This window comes from Rhincodon typus, chromosome 7 (genome assembly GCF_021869965.1).
Source record: "Rhincodon typus isolate 14 chromosome 7, sRhiTyp1.1, whole genome shotgun sequence".
NCBI classification, from domain to species: Eukaryota; Metazoa; Chordata; class Chondrichthyes; order Orectolobiformes; family Rhincodontidae; genus Rhincodon; species Rhincodon typus.
In genome coordinates this window covers 20210414-20225438 of record NC_063338.1, presented here as the reverse complement: position 1 = coordinate 20225438, position 15025 = coordinate 20210414, and the positions used below count along the sequence as shown (strand labels likewise).

The following is a 15025-nucleotide window of genomic DNA, read 5'->3' as shown; positions in this document are numbered from 1 at the left end:
GTCATCAACTCACCTAATCAACTGCTCTTCCTACCTCTAGATGCACCACCTCCAAGAGCAGAAAATTCCACCATCCCTTTGTCTTCTTAACACAATCCCTTGAAATTGAGGGTGACTTGCTTCCACATTGGGCTCTACGATGGCTAACATGCCCAATGCATGGTTTGCCTGTTCCACCATAGCTGGGTTAGGTGGTGCTTGCAGGGTTGGGTAAACAAGGTGTTTATGGATTCTCTCAAAATGCTCAGCTTTCTTCCCAAATTTTGGTCGGTCACAAGCTAGGGTTTCCCATGAGTCACTGTTTGGCCTCTTCAGGCGTGCTTTGAAGAAGTCCTGAGAAAATGAGAGCATTTCTGCTGAACTCCTGGGCTGGTCTGACTGCAACTGAGTTCTGTATACAACAATTGCTCAACGTAAATGCAAGATATGCAGTGAAAGCATCATATAACACCACAAGTGTACAATAAAAGCCAAATGGGAAAAGATACAGGAATAAAGTTTGATAGAACAGAAGAGATTTATGTTTGATAGGGATGTGTATTGCGATGATCATTAAAAAAAAGTGCTTCCAAATATGAATATTTTTCGAGCCCAGCAGCGGTGCTATAAAGTCGATGATGTAATATTGCTGCATCCTAAAGCTTTGACAATCATCCATAAAGAGGATTTTGCAAAGATTTAGTAATTCATTTACAGAAAAGACCAACTCTGCAACTAAATGTCAATTGTATCATATTCTCACAGAAAGAATCTCAAAGTAATATTGATTCAGCATGGGCCAACAAATCTGCAGATGTGCGCTAATTAATTATATGATCTGTGTCTCCTGTGGGTGCTGAGCTAAGAACTGAACTACTTTTGTATACATTGAATTGAGTCAAAGGAATTAGATACAGACATATCGCTCTGGGAAAAATCATCAAGTAATGAAGGACAAATGTATTACTCCTGCAAAGAAACTGTTATCCGAAAGAGGCACACATACATGTAAATATACATGCATGACACCCCCACATATGCAAAATCAAAAGTACATCCACGTTTTTTAGTTTTTTTCATCAGTTCTTCCTAATAAATTGGAAATAGATCCTATGTCCCACATTTTAAAGGGGCAGTACTTTAAGAAAATAATATGCTTGCTTGTAAAACATCTTTTTGGTTCAAATCTCATTTTTGTCAAAATGTGACATGCAAATACCTCGACTCTGTGCTTCGGTAATTAGTATGATGGTAACAGAGCTTTTCCAAAACAGATCAAAAATATTTCCATTTCTTGAGAAAGCATCAACCTTTTTTACATTATGAAAATCAAAAATCACAAAATTGTAACCGTCATATCTGAGAGTTGGGCAGATGAGCTGAGAGTTAAATCCTGTAAATCAATAAATCCTGACTGATTTGTCTGACAGTATTTACCCTGTTCACGACCTGTTATTTATGTGTCAGGATTAAACAGGTTTTGTTCATGATCTGACTGGTTGGGTTACTTAAAAGTTCAAGAAGGTTTAAATTAGTGGCATTGACTACAAACAGCAATGGGTCTTGTCACAAGATGAGACTTGTACTTACGGATTTTTGCTTCCTCGATTTGGTGTGGGTGGATAAACAGAATTTTTTTATTATTAATATGGGGTTTGACAGGAAAAGATATTCTACAAAGAAATATTCTATCCCTCCCCACACCACCCCTACTCACCCCCACCGCCGATGTAATTAGGCTGTGGGGACAGATCTGTCTTCTTCATTCAGTCTCTATCCACAGCTGGACTCAAGCAGATTTATTGGCAATTGATTTGTGCGTTTCGTGGGATTTAGCTCAGCTAGGGCTGAAACCCAGGCCTCTGCTATTGAGTGGCACATATGCTTGCTTTCCTTTGAAACCTACACTGACACCAAATTGTTACTCAATTCCATTTTACTGCTTGGAAGGGCATCCATGTTAAAATGAAGGATTTGCAACTCATCAAAAAGAAATGATTAAACAGAATTTAAAGATGATTTGCCCTATTTACAGTGACTTTCTTGGGAGATCTTATCCGAGCAGCAGGGCATAAATCAGAAACCACGGTGGTTTCTCCCCCTCTGTCCCCAAACAGTTGTTATTTAACACTTATCCTGCACAAAACCATTTACTTGTAGACCAAAAATCCTTGAGCACTGCCTCACCTGCTCCTCCTCCCTGGGCGATTATCACTTGCAATCCTTCCTCAAAAATATTCCTTGCACCAGAATTAAGATAAAAAAAACTTCACTCCAGCTGCCAAATTGAATGCCTCAGGACAATCCCAAAATAAGTGTATCGTGCTCTAACTGTGTTGATCTAATGTAATTGCACCTACCGATGTGAATGTCGCACACTGGAGCTCTGTGTTGGTACAGTTGTAATCTCAGTCACATTTATTTTGTTTTTAATTCTTAACCAGTGAAGTCTTACAAGTCGAGATGCAAAACAGGTTGCTTGCCAATGCAAAGTAAGATGATGTATAACAAGGACAGAGGGAAGACAAAGGTAGCGAGGAGGCCAGTGAGAATAAAAATAACGAGGAGAGTTGACCTCGGCCAAGGACAGAAAACACCACATGATTCTTTTATCACAAGGGTTTGTTTTATTATCCCAAGATCATAAATCATCCTTACCGCCAACTATGTTGGTAAAAGACATGTTTAAAATACCAAATGCAGATAAATACATAGAGTACATGGATGAATTAAAGGTGAGGGCCAGCCTTACCTAGTTCAGTTTAATAATCGACTAAAAAAAATGTTAAACTTAAGAGGGCATAGCCAAAGTGTAGCTACAAAAGATAAGGGCCTCCTTTCTGCACCGTAGCCCATCTTTCTCAGATCTGCGTCCTGCCCACTGATTCTCTCAGAGAGCTCACAAGCGACTTTTACAACAGGTTCCATTAAACCCACCGAAAGCTGAATCTCACTTCTTATCCTCGGTTACACGCCGTTTTTCCATCGGTCGAAGCCAAGTAGGGACAAACAAAACAAAAAAAACGCAGCGAATCGGACGGTGGATCCATTTTCGAAAACACAAATACTGGATGGGATTTTCTTTCTCTTTTTTGTACAAAATGTATTCGAAAACGTCCTACACTTGAGAACAGTCTTAAAGTGACCAGGCAATCTCTTCATCTTCCCGGGGTGATGCGTGGCGACACAGTCTCATAAGGTCGGTGGGCTTGCCAGGAGGGGAAACCAAACGAGCATAAAACCCCTCAGCGCATCCAACAGTTCTTTCGCAAAAAATAAAACCCCTCCAGTGTGCAATCCCCTCCCCGGTGCAGTGCGCCCAGCACCAACATCCAGTGTCCTGAGTGTGGTGCAATTAAACTGGGTTCAAATCCTGGCTCTTTGCATTCTTGCAACAGTCTTATCACGCCATAACAATCTGATGGATGTCTTATTATTTATCTTAAATAAATATATATATAATCTATAATATAGATTGATCTGCACATTTTCTACAGTACCTTTGGAGCTCTAAATCACACACTTTGTCGCTGCAACACGTTTTCTTTCTCACAGATAACCTACGTGTGGAGTCAGCGTTTCTTCTTCGACCTCAGGGCTTTCCTCCGTTTCACAATCATCTCGTACAGTTTGTCCATGCCCTCGGGCAGCCCTTCTCCAATGATGGCACAGGCGGGCTGCACATGCCAAGGGGTGGAGGGGCAGAGCTCCTGCAGCGCCAGTTGCCTCTCGATGTCTCCCACCGGCAGGGACTTGGGCAGGTCCTGCTTGTTGGCGATGACCAGCAGCGGGGTGCCCTGGTTCTCCGAGATCCTGGTGATCTTGTGCAGCTCGGTCTTGGCTTCCTCCAGGCGGTCCACGTCCACCGAGTCCACCACGTAGATGATACCGTCGGTGCAGCGGCTGTACGACTTCCAGAGGGGTCTCAGCTTCTCCTGGCCGCCCACGTCCCAGAAATGGCAGCTGATCCCCTTGGTGGTGCCGTTGCCCAGTCTGATCTTCTCGGTGTTGAAGCCGATGGTGGGCACCGTGTTGACGAACTCGTTGAATTTGAGCCTGTACAGGACAGTGGTTTTGCCCGCCGAGTCCAGCCCCAGCATGACGATGTGCAGGGACTGAAACGCCGACACGTTGGAGAAGCTGTTGCCCATGTCCGGGCTTGTTTTCCGCTCCCTCGAAGGCGTCGGTGAGGTCCTGGGGCGCCCGGCTTAATGCGGTCACTTTTGCAGCGGTATCGATCCGTCCGCCGAGTGCTCAAGCTGCAAGCTCCCAGCCAGCGCTGGCCTCGGACACCACCACATCTGCAACCTGGCACCTTCCAACTCTCATCTCGACACACACACCCACCCCCTTCCAACCTCCTACAAACCCCCTCCACCCACCACCACCTTGAGAGAGTTTTAAAAAAACAAATAAACCAAAAACAATCCGCTCAATGAAGTTATCCCGGCAACTGCGTGTTTCTGTACGCGTTCGGGTTTAAATTGTGACAAAGGAGCTGCAAAGGTTCAATGAGATGTCCCTGTCTTCTCTGAGGCTGCCCGCAGTTGTAAAATGCAGAGATCCTTCTAACTTGCAGGAGTCCTCTGTCTCTCTCTCTCTCTCTCAGACACAGACAGTAATGATGCAGAGCCGCAGTAACATCCCTCCCTCCTTCCCCTGTCAGGTCACTAACTTCCGCCTGCACAAAATCCTGGCTCGGCTTTAGCGCCACCCTGTTTTTTTTTAAAGATACAGCGTTCCCGGGGCTGCTATCTCTCGCCGTCCGTCAGGGATATAGTTCACTCTTCAGCCGAAATCACCACCTCCCCCCCACCCAACCCCACCATCCTCAAAAAAAACACACACACAAAAGTAAACATTGGAACACTCATCAACCTGTTTGTAGCCCAGCTTGGAAGCTAACCGTCATTTGTTTAGTTTTTAAAAACTAAATATTTGGCAAACCTCTTCCGTTTGCCTTGCTAAATCTTTCAAGAGAGGGGTCATTGGACAGAAGCAAATACCAACAGAAGATTGTCACCAAGGCAATGCTGTGTTGTAAGGTTTGTGTTTATGAGCTGAAACCAGGATGCTTTACCGGCACTATCCCAATTTGATTAGTGGGACTTTGCTCCTCTCCCAAACCTACATTTCTCCCTCATCAGCATCGCGAAGCGGATGAACAGTTTATTCACCTCACGACTCTTTTTGTTACCACATTTGTCCACACGAAAGCCCCTGAACTTCAAATGCACTCGCTGAATGTAAAAGCTTTAAAACGTTTCTCAGAGAAGCAATCTGAGGGAAGTGCCGCTTCATTGCTGGTGACAGCCTCACTGCGTTACAATGTTGTGACAGGCCTGACTGAAATGGATTTTTTTTAAATTCATGCCTTCGTTTTCCAGTCCCTTTCAAGGTCCAATCTGAAGCCCTCACTTTTTAAAAACATTGTTACGCCGTATTTTACCCTGAATTCACTACGTTCTTTCAGCCATTAAACATCTGTTTCTCAACCATTTCCAAAACCATTTTGGTGTACCGTGCTCCACCTTTTATTCAACAGTTTCAATGTTCTTGATCATCCTTTCACCATCATAGAGTAATACAGTCCAGAAGAAGGCAGTTCAGTCCACTGAGCCTGTATCAATTTTTTGAAAGTTTCCAATTCCCCTCCTCTTTGCTCTCAACATGCTTCCACACTTTGAATAAGCATCTTTTCCTGCTTTGTAAAGCACTCTGACAAGCAGCTTAGAAATTAAGTAAGAGCAGAAATGCTGGAAATATTCAGTGAGTCTGGCAGTGTATGCGGAAAGAGCAACAGCTGAAGTCCTAATGAAAAGCAAATAGCTCAAAGCCTGACGCCTTGTGAATTTGACCCTGGTAATTCCCGAGGAGAAAGATAGATCTTTGCTTAGCTCCAAGATTTGTTCCTGACCATTTGCTCTAAAGTACAAATCCTTTGGTTACATTCCAATAAACATCTCAGTCCTGGAATCTCCTTTATCTTTGTGTTGTGACATGTTGACTGTTCCTCTCCGTTTATGAACCATTGTTTCTTTTCCATTAGAATCCAGCGTTAAGCCACTCAGATAATAATTATTCTGTATATAATGCATACACAAATATAAATGGTTTTATTCTTTTCATACCATGATAAAATATATTCACTTCATATTATATAAACCAGTCATTATAACCAACTCCAGGGTAGGGTTCCCCAATATATTGCAGTTCCAGAGGTGATGCCCCAACTGTTCTTGGGTGAGGCAGTATTATTTAGCCTGTTTTGTTTTTATTCACCTGCCCCCTCAGATTGGCACAAGAAGGTTAATTTAGAAAGGATCCCTCCCCTTTGGATACCTTTCTTCTAGATAAAATGGAGTTATGTTTTAAAAGGAGCCAATTTAACCAGGTCTTCTTGAGTTAACAAAAAAAGTGAGATTATTAGTTAGTAAGTGCGAGAAAAAATAATTATGCAACACATGCGCACATTAAAACAGGAAATGACTCCAAGAAAACAATTAAATTTGTAAAAGATATGCAGATCAGTTCTGTGAAGAGTGGATAATGGGATGCCGTGGTCATTATGTTGTGTGATACCAGCAGCACTGACAGTGGTAGATGAACAGTTGATTTCAAGATGCTTGGCTTTGCACGTCAACTGAAAGGCCTTTGTCCAGTTTCATATAGATTGCAGTTTCACTAGATTTCTGGCTTCATCAGAGGGAGGGAGACATCATTTATTTTTACATGCAGAGACGACCAGGGGTTTTCTCAGCTGTGACCCCCACATCACACACCTTTATTCACTAGCACACACAGACTGGCGTTGAAACTGCTTTTTAATTCTTGTTATTGAGTATTCATAAGAGGAATAAAACAAGTCCATCTCTTAACCAAGGTCGCTGTTTTTGCTCCATCACATTCACACTCTGAGATAACTCATGGAGAATTACAGTTCAGATTGCAGTACATTTCTCCCTTTTGAAGGCATACAGTCATAGAGTCATAGAGGTATACAGCACGGAAACAGACCCTTCGGTACAACTTGTCCATGCCAACCTAATATCTTACATTTGCCAGCATTTGGCCCATATTCCTCTAAACCCTATGTGTTCATACACCCATCCAGATGCCTTTTAAATGTTGTAACTGTACCAGCCTCCACCACTTCCTCTGGCAGCTCATTCCATACATGCACCACCCTCTGCGTGAAAAATTTGCCCCTTAGGTCCCTTTTATATCTTTCCCCTCTCACCTTAAACCTATTCATTCTAGTTTTGGACTCTCCCACCCTAGGGAAAAGACCTTACCTATTGACCCTATCCATGTCCCTTGTGATTTTATATACCTCTCTAAGGTCACCCCTCAGCCTCCAATGCTCCAAGGAAAATAATCCCAGCCTTTTCAGCTTCTTCCTATAGCTCAAACCCTCCAACCCTGGCAACATCGTCGACATTTTTTTCTGAACCCTTTCTAGGTTCACAACATCCTTCCTATAGGAGGGAGACCAGAATTGCACACAATACTCCAAAATTGACTGAACCAATATCCTGCACAGCTGCAACATGACCTCCCAAGTCCTATACTCAATGCCCTGACTACCAAATGCCTTCTTTGCTATCTTAACTACTTGTTGAAGTTTTCTTGGCTGTCATCAGATATGACATTCCATGATCTCCCTCCACACTAGGGATAATACATGCAGGGCTTCCAAACAGTCACTGAATTATATTGCTTTTGTCTTCTTATGTAAAAAAAAACACATTTTGTTATTAAATGCTCACTAGGTTTGTAGGTGATCCAGGTTCAGATCTTTTATCTTTACTGTTAAAGCTGCCTGTTTTGTCTTTGTGACGGCCTTAAACAAATAAAATCTATAGGTAAAGTGAAGAAATCTAAATACTCAGAATGACACGGGTTTGTTCTTCTCTGCATTTTAGATTTTTTTTAATGTGCATAAGTAAGGTATTTTGTAAGAAAGATCAAGGAAAGACAAATTATATGAATAGCTCAGTTTTAAAGCAGTGCAGGAACAAAGAGATATTGGGTTTGTACAAACAAAGCTTTAACCTGTAGCATAAATCGAGATGGCTGTTAGGAAGACACTGCGTATAAAAACAAGGAATGTGTGTCAAATCATTGTTCATGAAAGATGACTGGAGTATCATGTCCAATTCCGGACATCACACTTTAGGAGTAATATCATGGCTTTGGAAAGGATGACAAGAAATTATTTTTTGAATTCATTAACAGGATGTGGGCATCACTAACTGGACTACCATTTATTGCCCAACCCCAGTTGCCTTTAAGAAGGTGGTAGTAAGCTGCCTTTTTGAACTGTTTCAGTCTATGCGCTGTAGGTAGGCCCACAATACCACTAGGGAGGAAATTCTAAGGTTTTCACTCAGTGACAGTGAAAAATGGCAATATATTTCCAGGTCAGGATGGTGAGTACCACGAAGGGGAACTTAGAGTTTGTGATATTCCTGTGTATCTGCTGTCCTTGTCCTTCATGATGGTAGTGGTCATGGATTTGGAAAGCACTGTCCAAGAAGCCTTGGTGAATTTCTGCAGCAGATCTTGTAGGCAGTGCACAGTGCTGATACTCAATGTCAGTGACAGAGGGACTGTATGCTTTGGGTCAGTTGCCTTGTCCCTGATGGTGTCAAGCTTCTTGAATGTTGTTGGAGCTGCACACATCCAGGCAAGTGCGGAATATTCCATCATAATCCCGACTGTGCCTTACAGATTGTTGACAGGCTATGGGAAGTCAGGAGTTAACTTATTCACTGCAGTATTCGGAGCCTCTGACCTGCTCTTGTAGCCACGGTACTTCCCAGAATGGTATTAAGGATGGGGGACCTCAGTAATGTGGAGAGGGCTACTTCACACCTTATTTAAACAGACAATATATCCAGCCTAAAATAAAAAGGTGTGGAACCTACCTTGCACCATCATTACAGTAGCAAACCAAATGCATGACATAAATGTATGCTGGAGTGTTGAGCGGTGCATATGCATACATCTTACAACTGAACTTTTAAAAAGGACCCGCAGAAGTGCAAGTTGTTGCAACACATCTAGAAAAATATTAATTTATAAGAAAACTACAACCTAATAAATGTTTCACTATTTCAAATTCTCCTCTGTCAGTGGAGTGTTCAAACTGAGGACGAACCCACACCTCGTTAATCAGATACAACCTCTCTTGTCTTCCCTCCTTAATGTGGAAAGTTTTGTTGCCCAGTGAAACTCGACTTGGACACTAACTCCATGCAAAGGCTCCTGAAACATTCATCGAAGGGCAGTCGGAAGTGTGGCGTGCATCTGTGCAAACGATACAGTTAACAGGTCTCAGTGAGATTTCCCTCATGTTGTTTGTTCGTAAATAAATTGGCAGGTATGGGGTATATGTGCATATCTTTTAATGTACATTCTTTCACCACAAACAGGGAATTAATTCATTGAAGAGATGTTTTACATCTTGCATCCTTCTTCTCAGTCTGAAACATTTATTTTTATTGAGATCTTTCAGTCTTATCTCCACTGCTGTTTTATACAGATGATTGAAGTAACAAACCCTTTTAGATTGCATGGGCACAGTTGATGGCTGATACCTGACCCTGTAAGCCTCTGAGTGCTTCAAGCTTTATTGACTTGTGATAACCTATGTGGAGACTAGACTGCTCATAAATTTGTAGACCTGAAGTAATGTTGACTCCTCATCGATAACTGCCAAAAAATCCGGTTGAATCTGGGAGAGGCTGATCTCCAGAAACAGTCACTGCATATTTTCCTCCGTCATGTTTAAAGGATGAAACAGCAAACTGGGTTAAACTTTAGTTCCTGTCTCACAACCATGCTATTAAACACGGTAGACATTTCAATTGATTAAATCATGTTTCTATCAGCCCAGAAAGTACAGTTTGTGAAACACATCTTCCTTTTTACCCAGATGCGGTCCTAGTGTAAACTCGCTGCCAGGTTGCGTGAGACCTTCAGATCGGACCTGCAGCCAATTCTGCTGAAATGTGACATAAGTGAGGTAACCACTTCAGTTCCCCAGTCCCTTCACTTATGGCAGTCTGCGTTTCTCGATACAATGCCCAAGAGCACATCTAAGTTCGGGATTTGTAACAGTTTTTCTAACTGTTGGACACTGTCCAGCTATGGGAAAACCCAAAAACTGTGCTGACCTGGTTCATTTGTATACACCATTGTTGCTGGATCAGGCCCATGGCTCGCATTTTCCCTCCTTGGGCACCCATGCTTCACTTGTCAGCCCAGACTACCAAACGGTGCTGAGGAGTAAGGGAAACCAATGTGTCCAGAGTTATTAGCACAATCTGGATATGATCACAATTTGGAGGCCGAAGATTGTGATTCTTACGTGAGATCCACGTCAAAAATGGGAAAGTTGAAAAGCAATGGAAAAAAATGAGATTTTTTTTACCTGGTATATCTGGGTGTTTCCAAATTTTCTGCATTTAAAGGGTGCAGTCAGGGTGTTCCCACAATGACAGTCATAGTTACAATGTCTTAATGTATGATCTCATTCAGCGTTGAGAACATTATAGAATATATTTTTTATTATTTGTTAGTGGACCACAAACTGCTAACAATAGACGGCTTTTAATTTCCTATTGTACAATTGCCTATCTTGTAACAATTGTTACTTTAGCTTAGACAGCTCTTGTTATCAGTCCAACACAAATTCTACACTGAATTGACAGCAAAAGAGATACTAAGTTGTTTAAAAAAACTCTGAAACAGTGCCAATGATGCACTGATTCTCCAAGATCATCCCACACAGACCCACCTCCCCATAATCCCACATTTCCCACTGCCAATTCACCTTACGTGCACAATTTTGGAAAGAACCTGTTGGAAACCCACCATGACACAGGGAGAACGTGCAAACTCCATACAGACATGCCCGAGGTTGGAATCAAACCCAGATCCCCAGCAGTGTGAACCAGCTATGCTAACCACTGAGCTGCCACGCCATCCACTGTTCCCCTTAAAAAAATTGACAAACTTAATTTCCCTGTGATAAATCCATATTGACTCTGTCCAATTGTCTTGTGATTTATCAAGTGCCTTGCCTCCATGTCCACCAATAATTCATTTTAACATTTCCCTCGCTGCTAATTTTTAGCTGAAGATAAGCATAGATTGCTACAGTATCTGAGGAGTCATGAGTGTTACAAAACACCCTCCAATCATCAGAAAATATCCCCATTTGGAACATTATGATGAAGAGAAGGACATTGATAAAGCAGCTGAAGAGAATTGGGCTTAGGACACCACCTTGAGTAACTCTTATAAAAGATGTTCTGGAACTGAGATAATTAGCCTGTAGTTCTCTAGTTTCCCTATCCTTTTTTTCTTTGTGTCCCTACTTGCACTGAGTCCCTCCCACTCATTACCGTCATGCACCTTTATTTTCAAATCCCTGTATGGGCTCTCTGCTCTCTATCTCTGTAATCTCCTCCAGCCTCACAACCCTCTGAGATATCTAATTCTAGCCTCTTAATGTCCTGATTTAATCAGTCCACTTCTTAGCCCTTAAACTCTGGAATTCTCTCCATTTACCTCTCAAACTCACCACCTGATCTTCTTCTTCCTTTAAGACAGTCCCTCTGAAGTGCCTTGGATCATTTTGTTACATTAAAGACACTATGTATATATACATTGCTATTGTTGTAGCTCTTGAATAGTAGGGTTACATTTGCTATCTCCCAATTGACAAGTACAATGCTAGAATCTAGGGAATTCTGGAAGGTTAAAAGGCAATGGACTCATTATCTCTACAGCCAGATTTTTCAAAACTCTACACTGTAGGCCATCAATTCCAAAAGCTTGGCCAATATTTAATCCCATCAATTTTCCTGTAATAATTCTGTACTAATATCTACTAACACTAATATCCTTAAAGTTCTGATTCTCTCTAGACCTTTTGTTTCTCCATTACTTCTGGAATATTTTTTGTGTCTTCTACACTGAACAAAGTAAAGACTATTCATTTAATGTCTCTGTTATTTTCTAATTCCATATATTATTTGGATTGGAATCTGGATGAGTGCTCCCAATGTGTTATGATCCCGGGTGAGGAGAGAGGAATTGTCTCTTCTTCGTTATTCACTTCTCCACTCAGTTAGTCATGACGAGGTTAACACAAATCAAAGGAACCCTTCCCACATCGAAATCCTTTCAAAACTCCAATTGATTTATATTTTAAAAGGAACCAATTGAACCAGGCTTTCTTGATTTAAAGAACGAGTGAGATTATTAGTTACTCAAATGTGAGGAAAATAAAACACAACAACCATACACACAGATTAACAATGAGAAGTGAGAATAAAGGGTAATAAATAAAAAAGAGATGCACAGATCCATCTTTGGCTGTGTAGTAGATGGAATAGAGGTGAAATGATGCAGCTATGCAGTTGAATGTTTCCAATGGTGTGGACTCTGGATGTGGGTAGTTGGTTTGTAGATTTATTGGCAGGTGTTGTCTCTTTCTTTCGGTAACTTTCAGTAATTTGGTAACACAGTAAGGTACAAAAGCTTAAACACACGTACCAACAGATTCAAGAACAGCTTCTTCCCTGCTGTTATTAGACTTCTTAATGGACCTCTCAAATTTAAAATTTGAATGTCGATCTCACTCTTTCTCTGCAGCTGTAACACAATATCCTTTATTCTCTTCTATCACCCAAATGCACTTTGCATGGTATGAACTGCCTGCACTGCATGCAAAACAAAACTTTTCACGGTAACTAGGTACATGGAACAATAATAAATCAAATCAAATCAAATCAAATCTTCTTTCGTTGTGACTTTGACTGGCGACTTGGTTCCATCAATTGAGAGAGAGAGTCTGAGAGACTTTGCATCCCTTTCCTTTGTACCTGCAAGGACAGTGTGTCTAGCAGATGTTCTTAGCTGTAGCCTTTAAAGCACATTCGAGCTCAGTAGCACTGGAGCACAAAACTAGCAGACCAACACTAGAACAAAGTTCACTGTTCAGTTAATAGGCACTCATCCTCTGAGCAACAGTCAGCCTCATCCATCATCAAAACACTCACCGTGAGGAATGAAATGTAATCCTGACTGATACCTCCCATACTGATGGATGAACAAACAAGCATCGGTAAGATATGCTGCCAACAGTGGGACTGAAAGAAGAGACAATTCCTCACTCTTACAAAATGCTAAACCATGTGTTATGAAGTAGAGGGAGGTCAATTCAAAAGGAGATTCAACACTGGTCAATCTCTTTCATATGGCTATTAGTTGTTAAGAGGTTTGGGAGTTTGATGGTTGCAGTACACTGTGAAAAATTGAGAAAATTGCATACACCACCTTGACCAAGCAGCTTATTTCCCTCCTCTCTCAGCACCATGTCCTGAAAGGGCATTAGGAATCATGGACTTCTGTGTTAGCCTATTGTTATCCTTAGTGACGTATCATAGTGGGTTGTCATGTCTTCTGCAGCTGGCTCGCCAGGAATCTCTCCCATTCTAACCACCCTCCTTGGCATACGGGGAAAGGTTTACGAGTTGTTGGTCAACCTGCTTGGCTACATCATGAACATGTCTTCCTTGTCCACCAAGTCCTAGAGTAAAACATTAATGAAACAAGCCTTAGCCTTAGCATAGGAATTTTATGCTGCCATCACAAGTCCTCCATAGTTTATTTAAGGAATTTGAATGAGTTCTCAGAGTGTCAAGGTTAAAATAAATATAAAAAAGGAGGTTGCGGAACTGCTGATAAAGCAGAGAGATGTGGATGGAATTGTGAGGGATTGATGATGGAGTTGAGTGGGACAAAGCCAACTTTTTGCACGTTCATGTAGTGTGAGAATATGGGTAATCAGTCGTAGCTCTACGATAGCACTCTTCCTCTGAGGTGGGAAGTAACATGCTTAACCTCTTCTAAAGAGAAGCATATACATAATCCATGCTGACAATCTGCACTGTACTGAGGGAGTGCTGCAATGTTAGAGATGCTTTCTTATATGAGATATATGCAGTAGCATGGTGGCTCAGTGGTTAGCCCTGCTACCTCACAGCACTAAGGACCTGGGTTCAATTCCACCCTTAGGTGACTGTCTTTGTGCAGATTGTGTCTGTGTGGGTTTCCTCTGGGTGCTCCTGTTTCCTCCCACACTCCAAAGATGTGCAGGTTCGGTGGATTGGCCATACTAAGTTGCCTATCGTATCCAGGGATGTGCACAATAGGTGGGATATACAGGGCAACAGGGATTGGGTAGGGGCTTGGATCTGAGTGGGATGCTCTTCAGAGGGTCAATGTGGACTTGATGGGCTAAATGACCTGTTTCCACACTTCAGGGACTCAATGATTAAACTGAAGACCTGTTTGTTCCCTCAAGCAAATTAAAAATCTAACAAGTGAGTTCTCTTGGTGTTCTGATCATTATTGATTCCTTAGTCAAGATCCCTTTTGTTACACTATGTGAGGACATTTTGAATGGCTCTTCTCATTTGACCACAACGGGTTCTTTTTTTGTTTGAAAAGGATGTAACTAACTGTTGGCAAGTAACTAACTGTTTACTCACTGAACCTGTAGGAACAAATAGGGCAGCTTTTCTTGAGTTTAATAAAGAAACATCTAAACAAACCTAAGTAAGATAATAAAACAAGCTGCAACTTTCATGCACACATTCAAAGTTCACACACAAACAAATACAATTTACGAGATAGGTCGTCCAAATTAGAGTCCTTTAAATAGGTACAAAGAAGATACAGTGTGTAATTCGGTGACTCAGATGGCATCAGGCCAAATTTGATGGTCTCAGGGCTTTCAGTAGAAAAATGTAGATGAATGAACTTGTTCTTTTTGGGGGGAGCTTAGTGCTGGGTTGAATTCTTCAAAGAAATCTCTACCTGCAGCATGGTGTCTTTGATGATCACGTTCAGCAAACAGGACTAAGAGATGACCAGTTGGGCTGAAGAGAGAGGAAGGCAGGAGTGACCACCCCACCGTCTCTCTAACTCGCTTGTCTTCAATACTGCTGAGAAAACATGCTTAAAG

At 41.7% G+C, this 15025-nt stretch overlaps 1 protein-coding gene across 1 annotated transcript; it reads right to left on the bottom strand.

Moving 5' to 3' along the window:
* Positions 1 to 2583: 2583 nt before the first annotated feature.
* Positions 2584 to 4646, bottom strand: LOC109916611 (ADP-ribosylation factor-like protein 4C). The gene has a single exon (XM_020516375.2). It carries the CDS (start codon positions 4128 to 4130, stop codon positions 3552 to 3554), a length of 579 nt encoding a protein of 192 aa, XP_020371964.1. The 5' UTR covers positions 4131 to 4646; the 3' UTR covers positions 2584 to 3551.
* Between the last annotated feature and the right edge of the window lie 10379 nt (positions 4647 to 15025).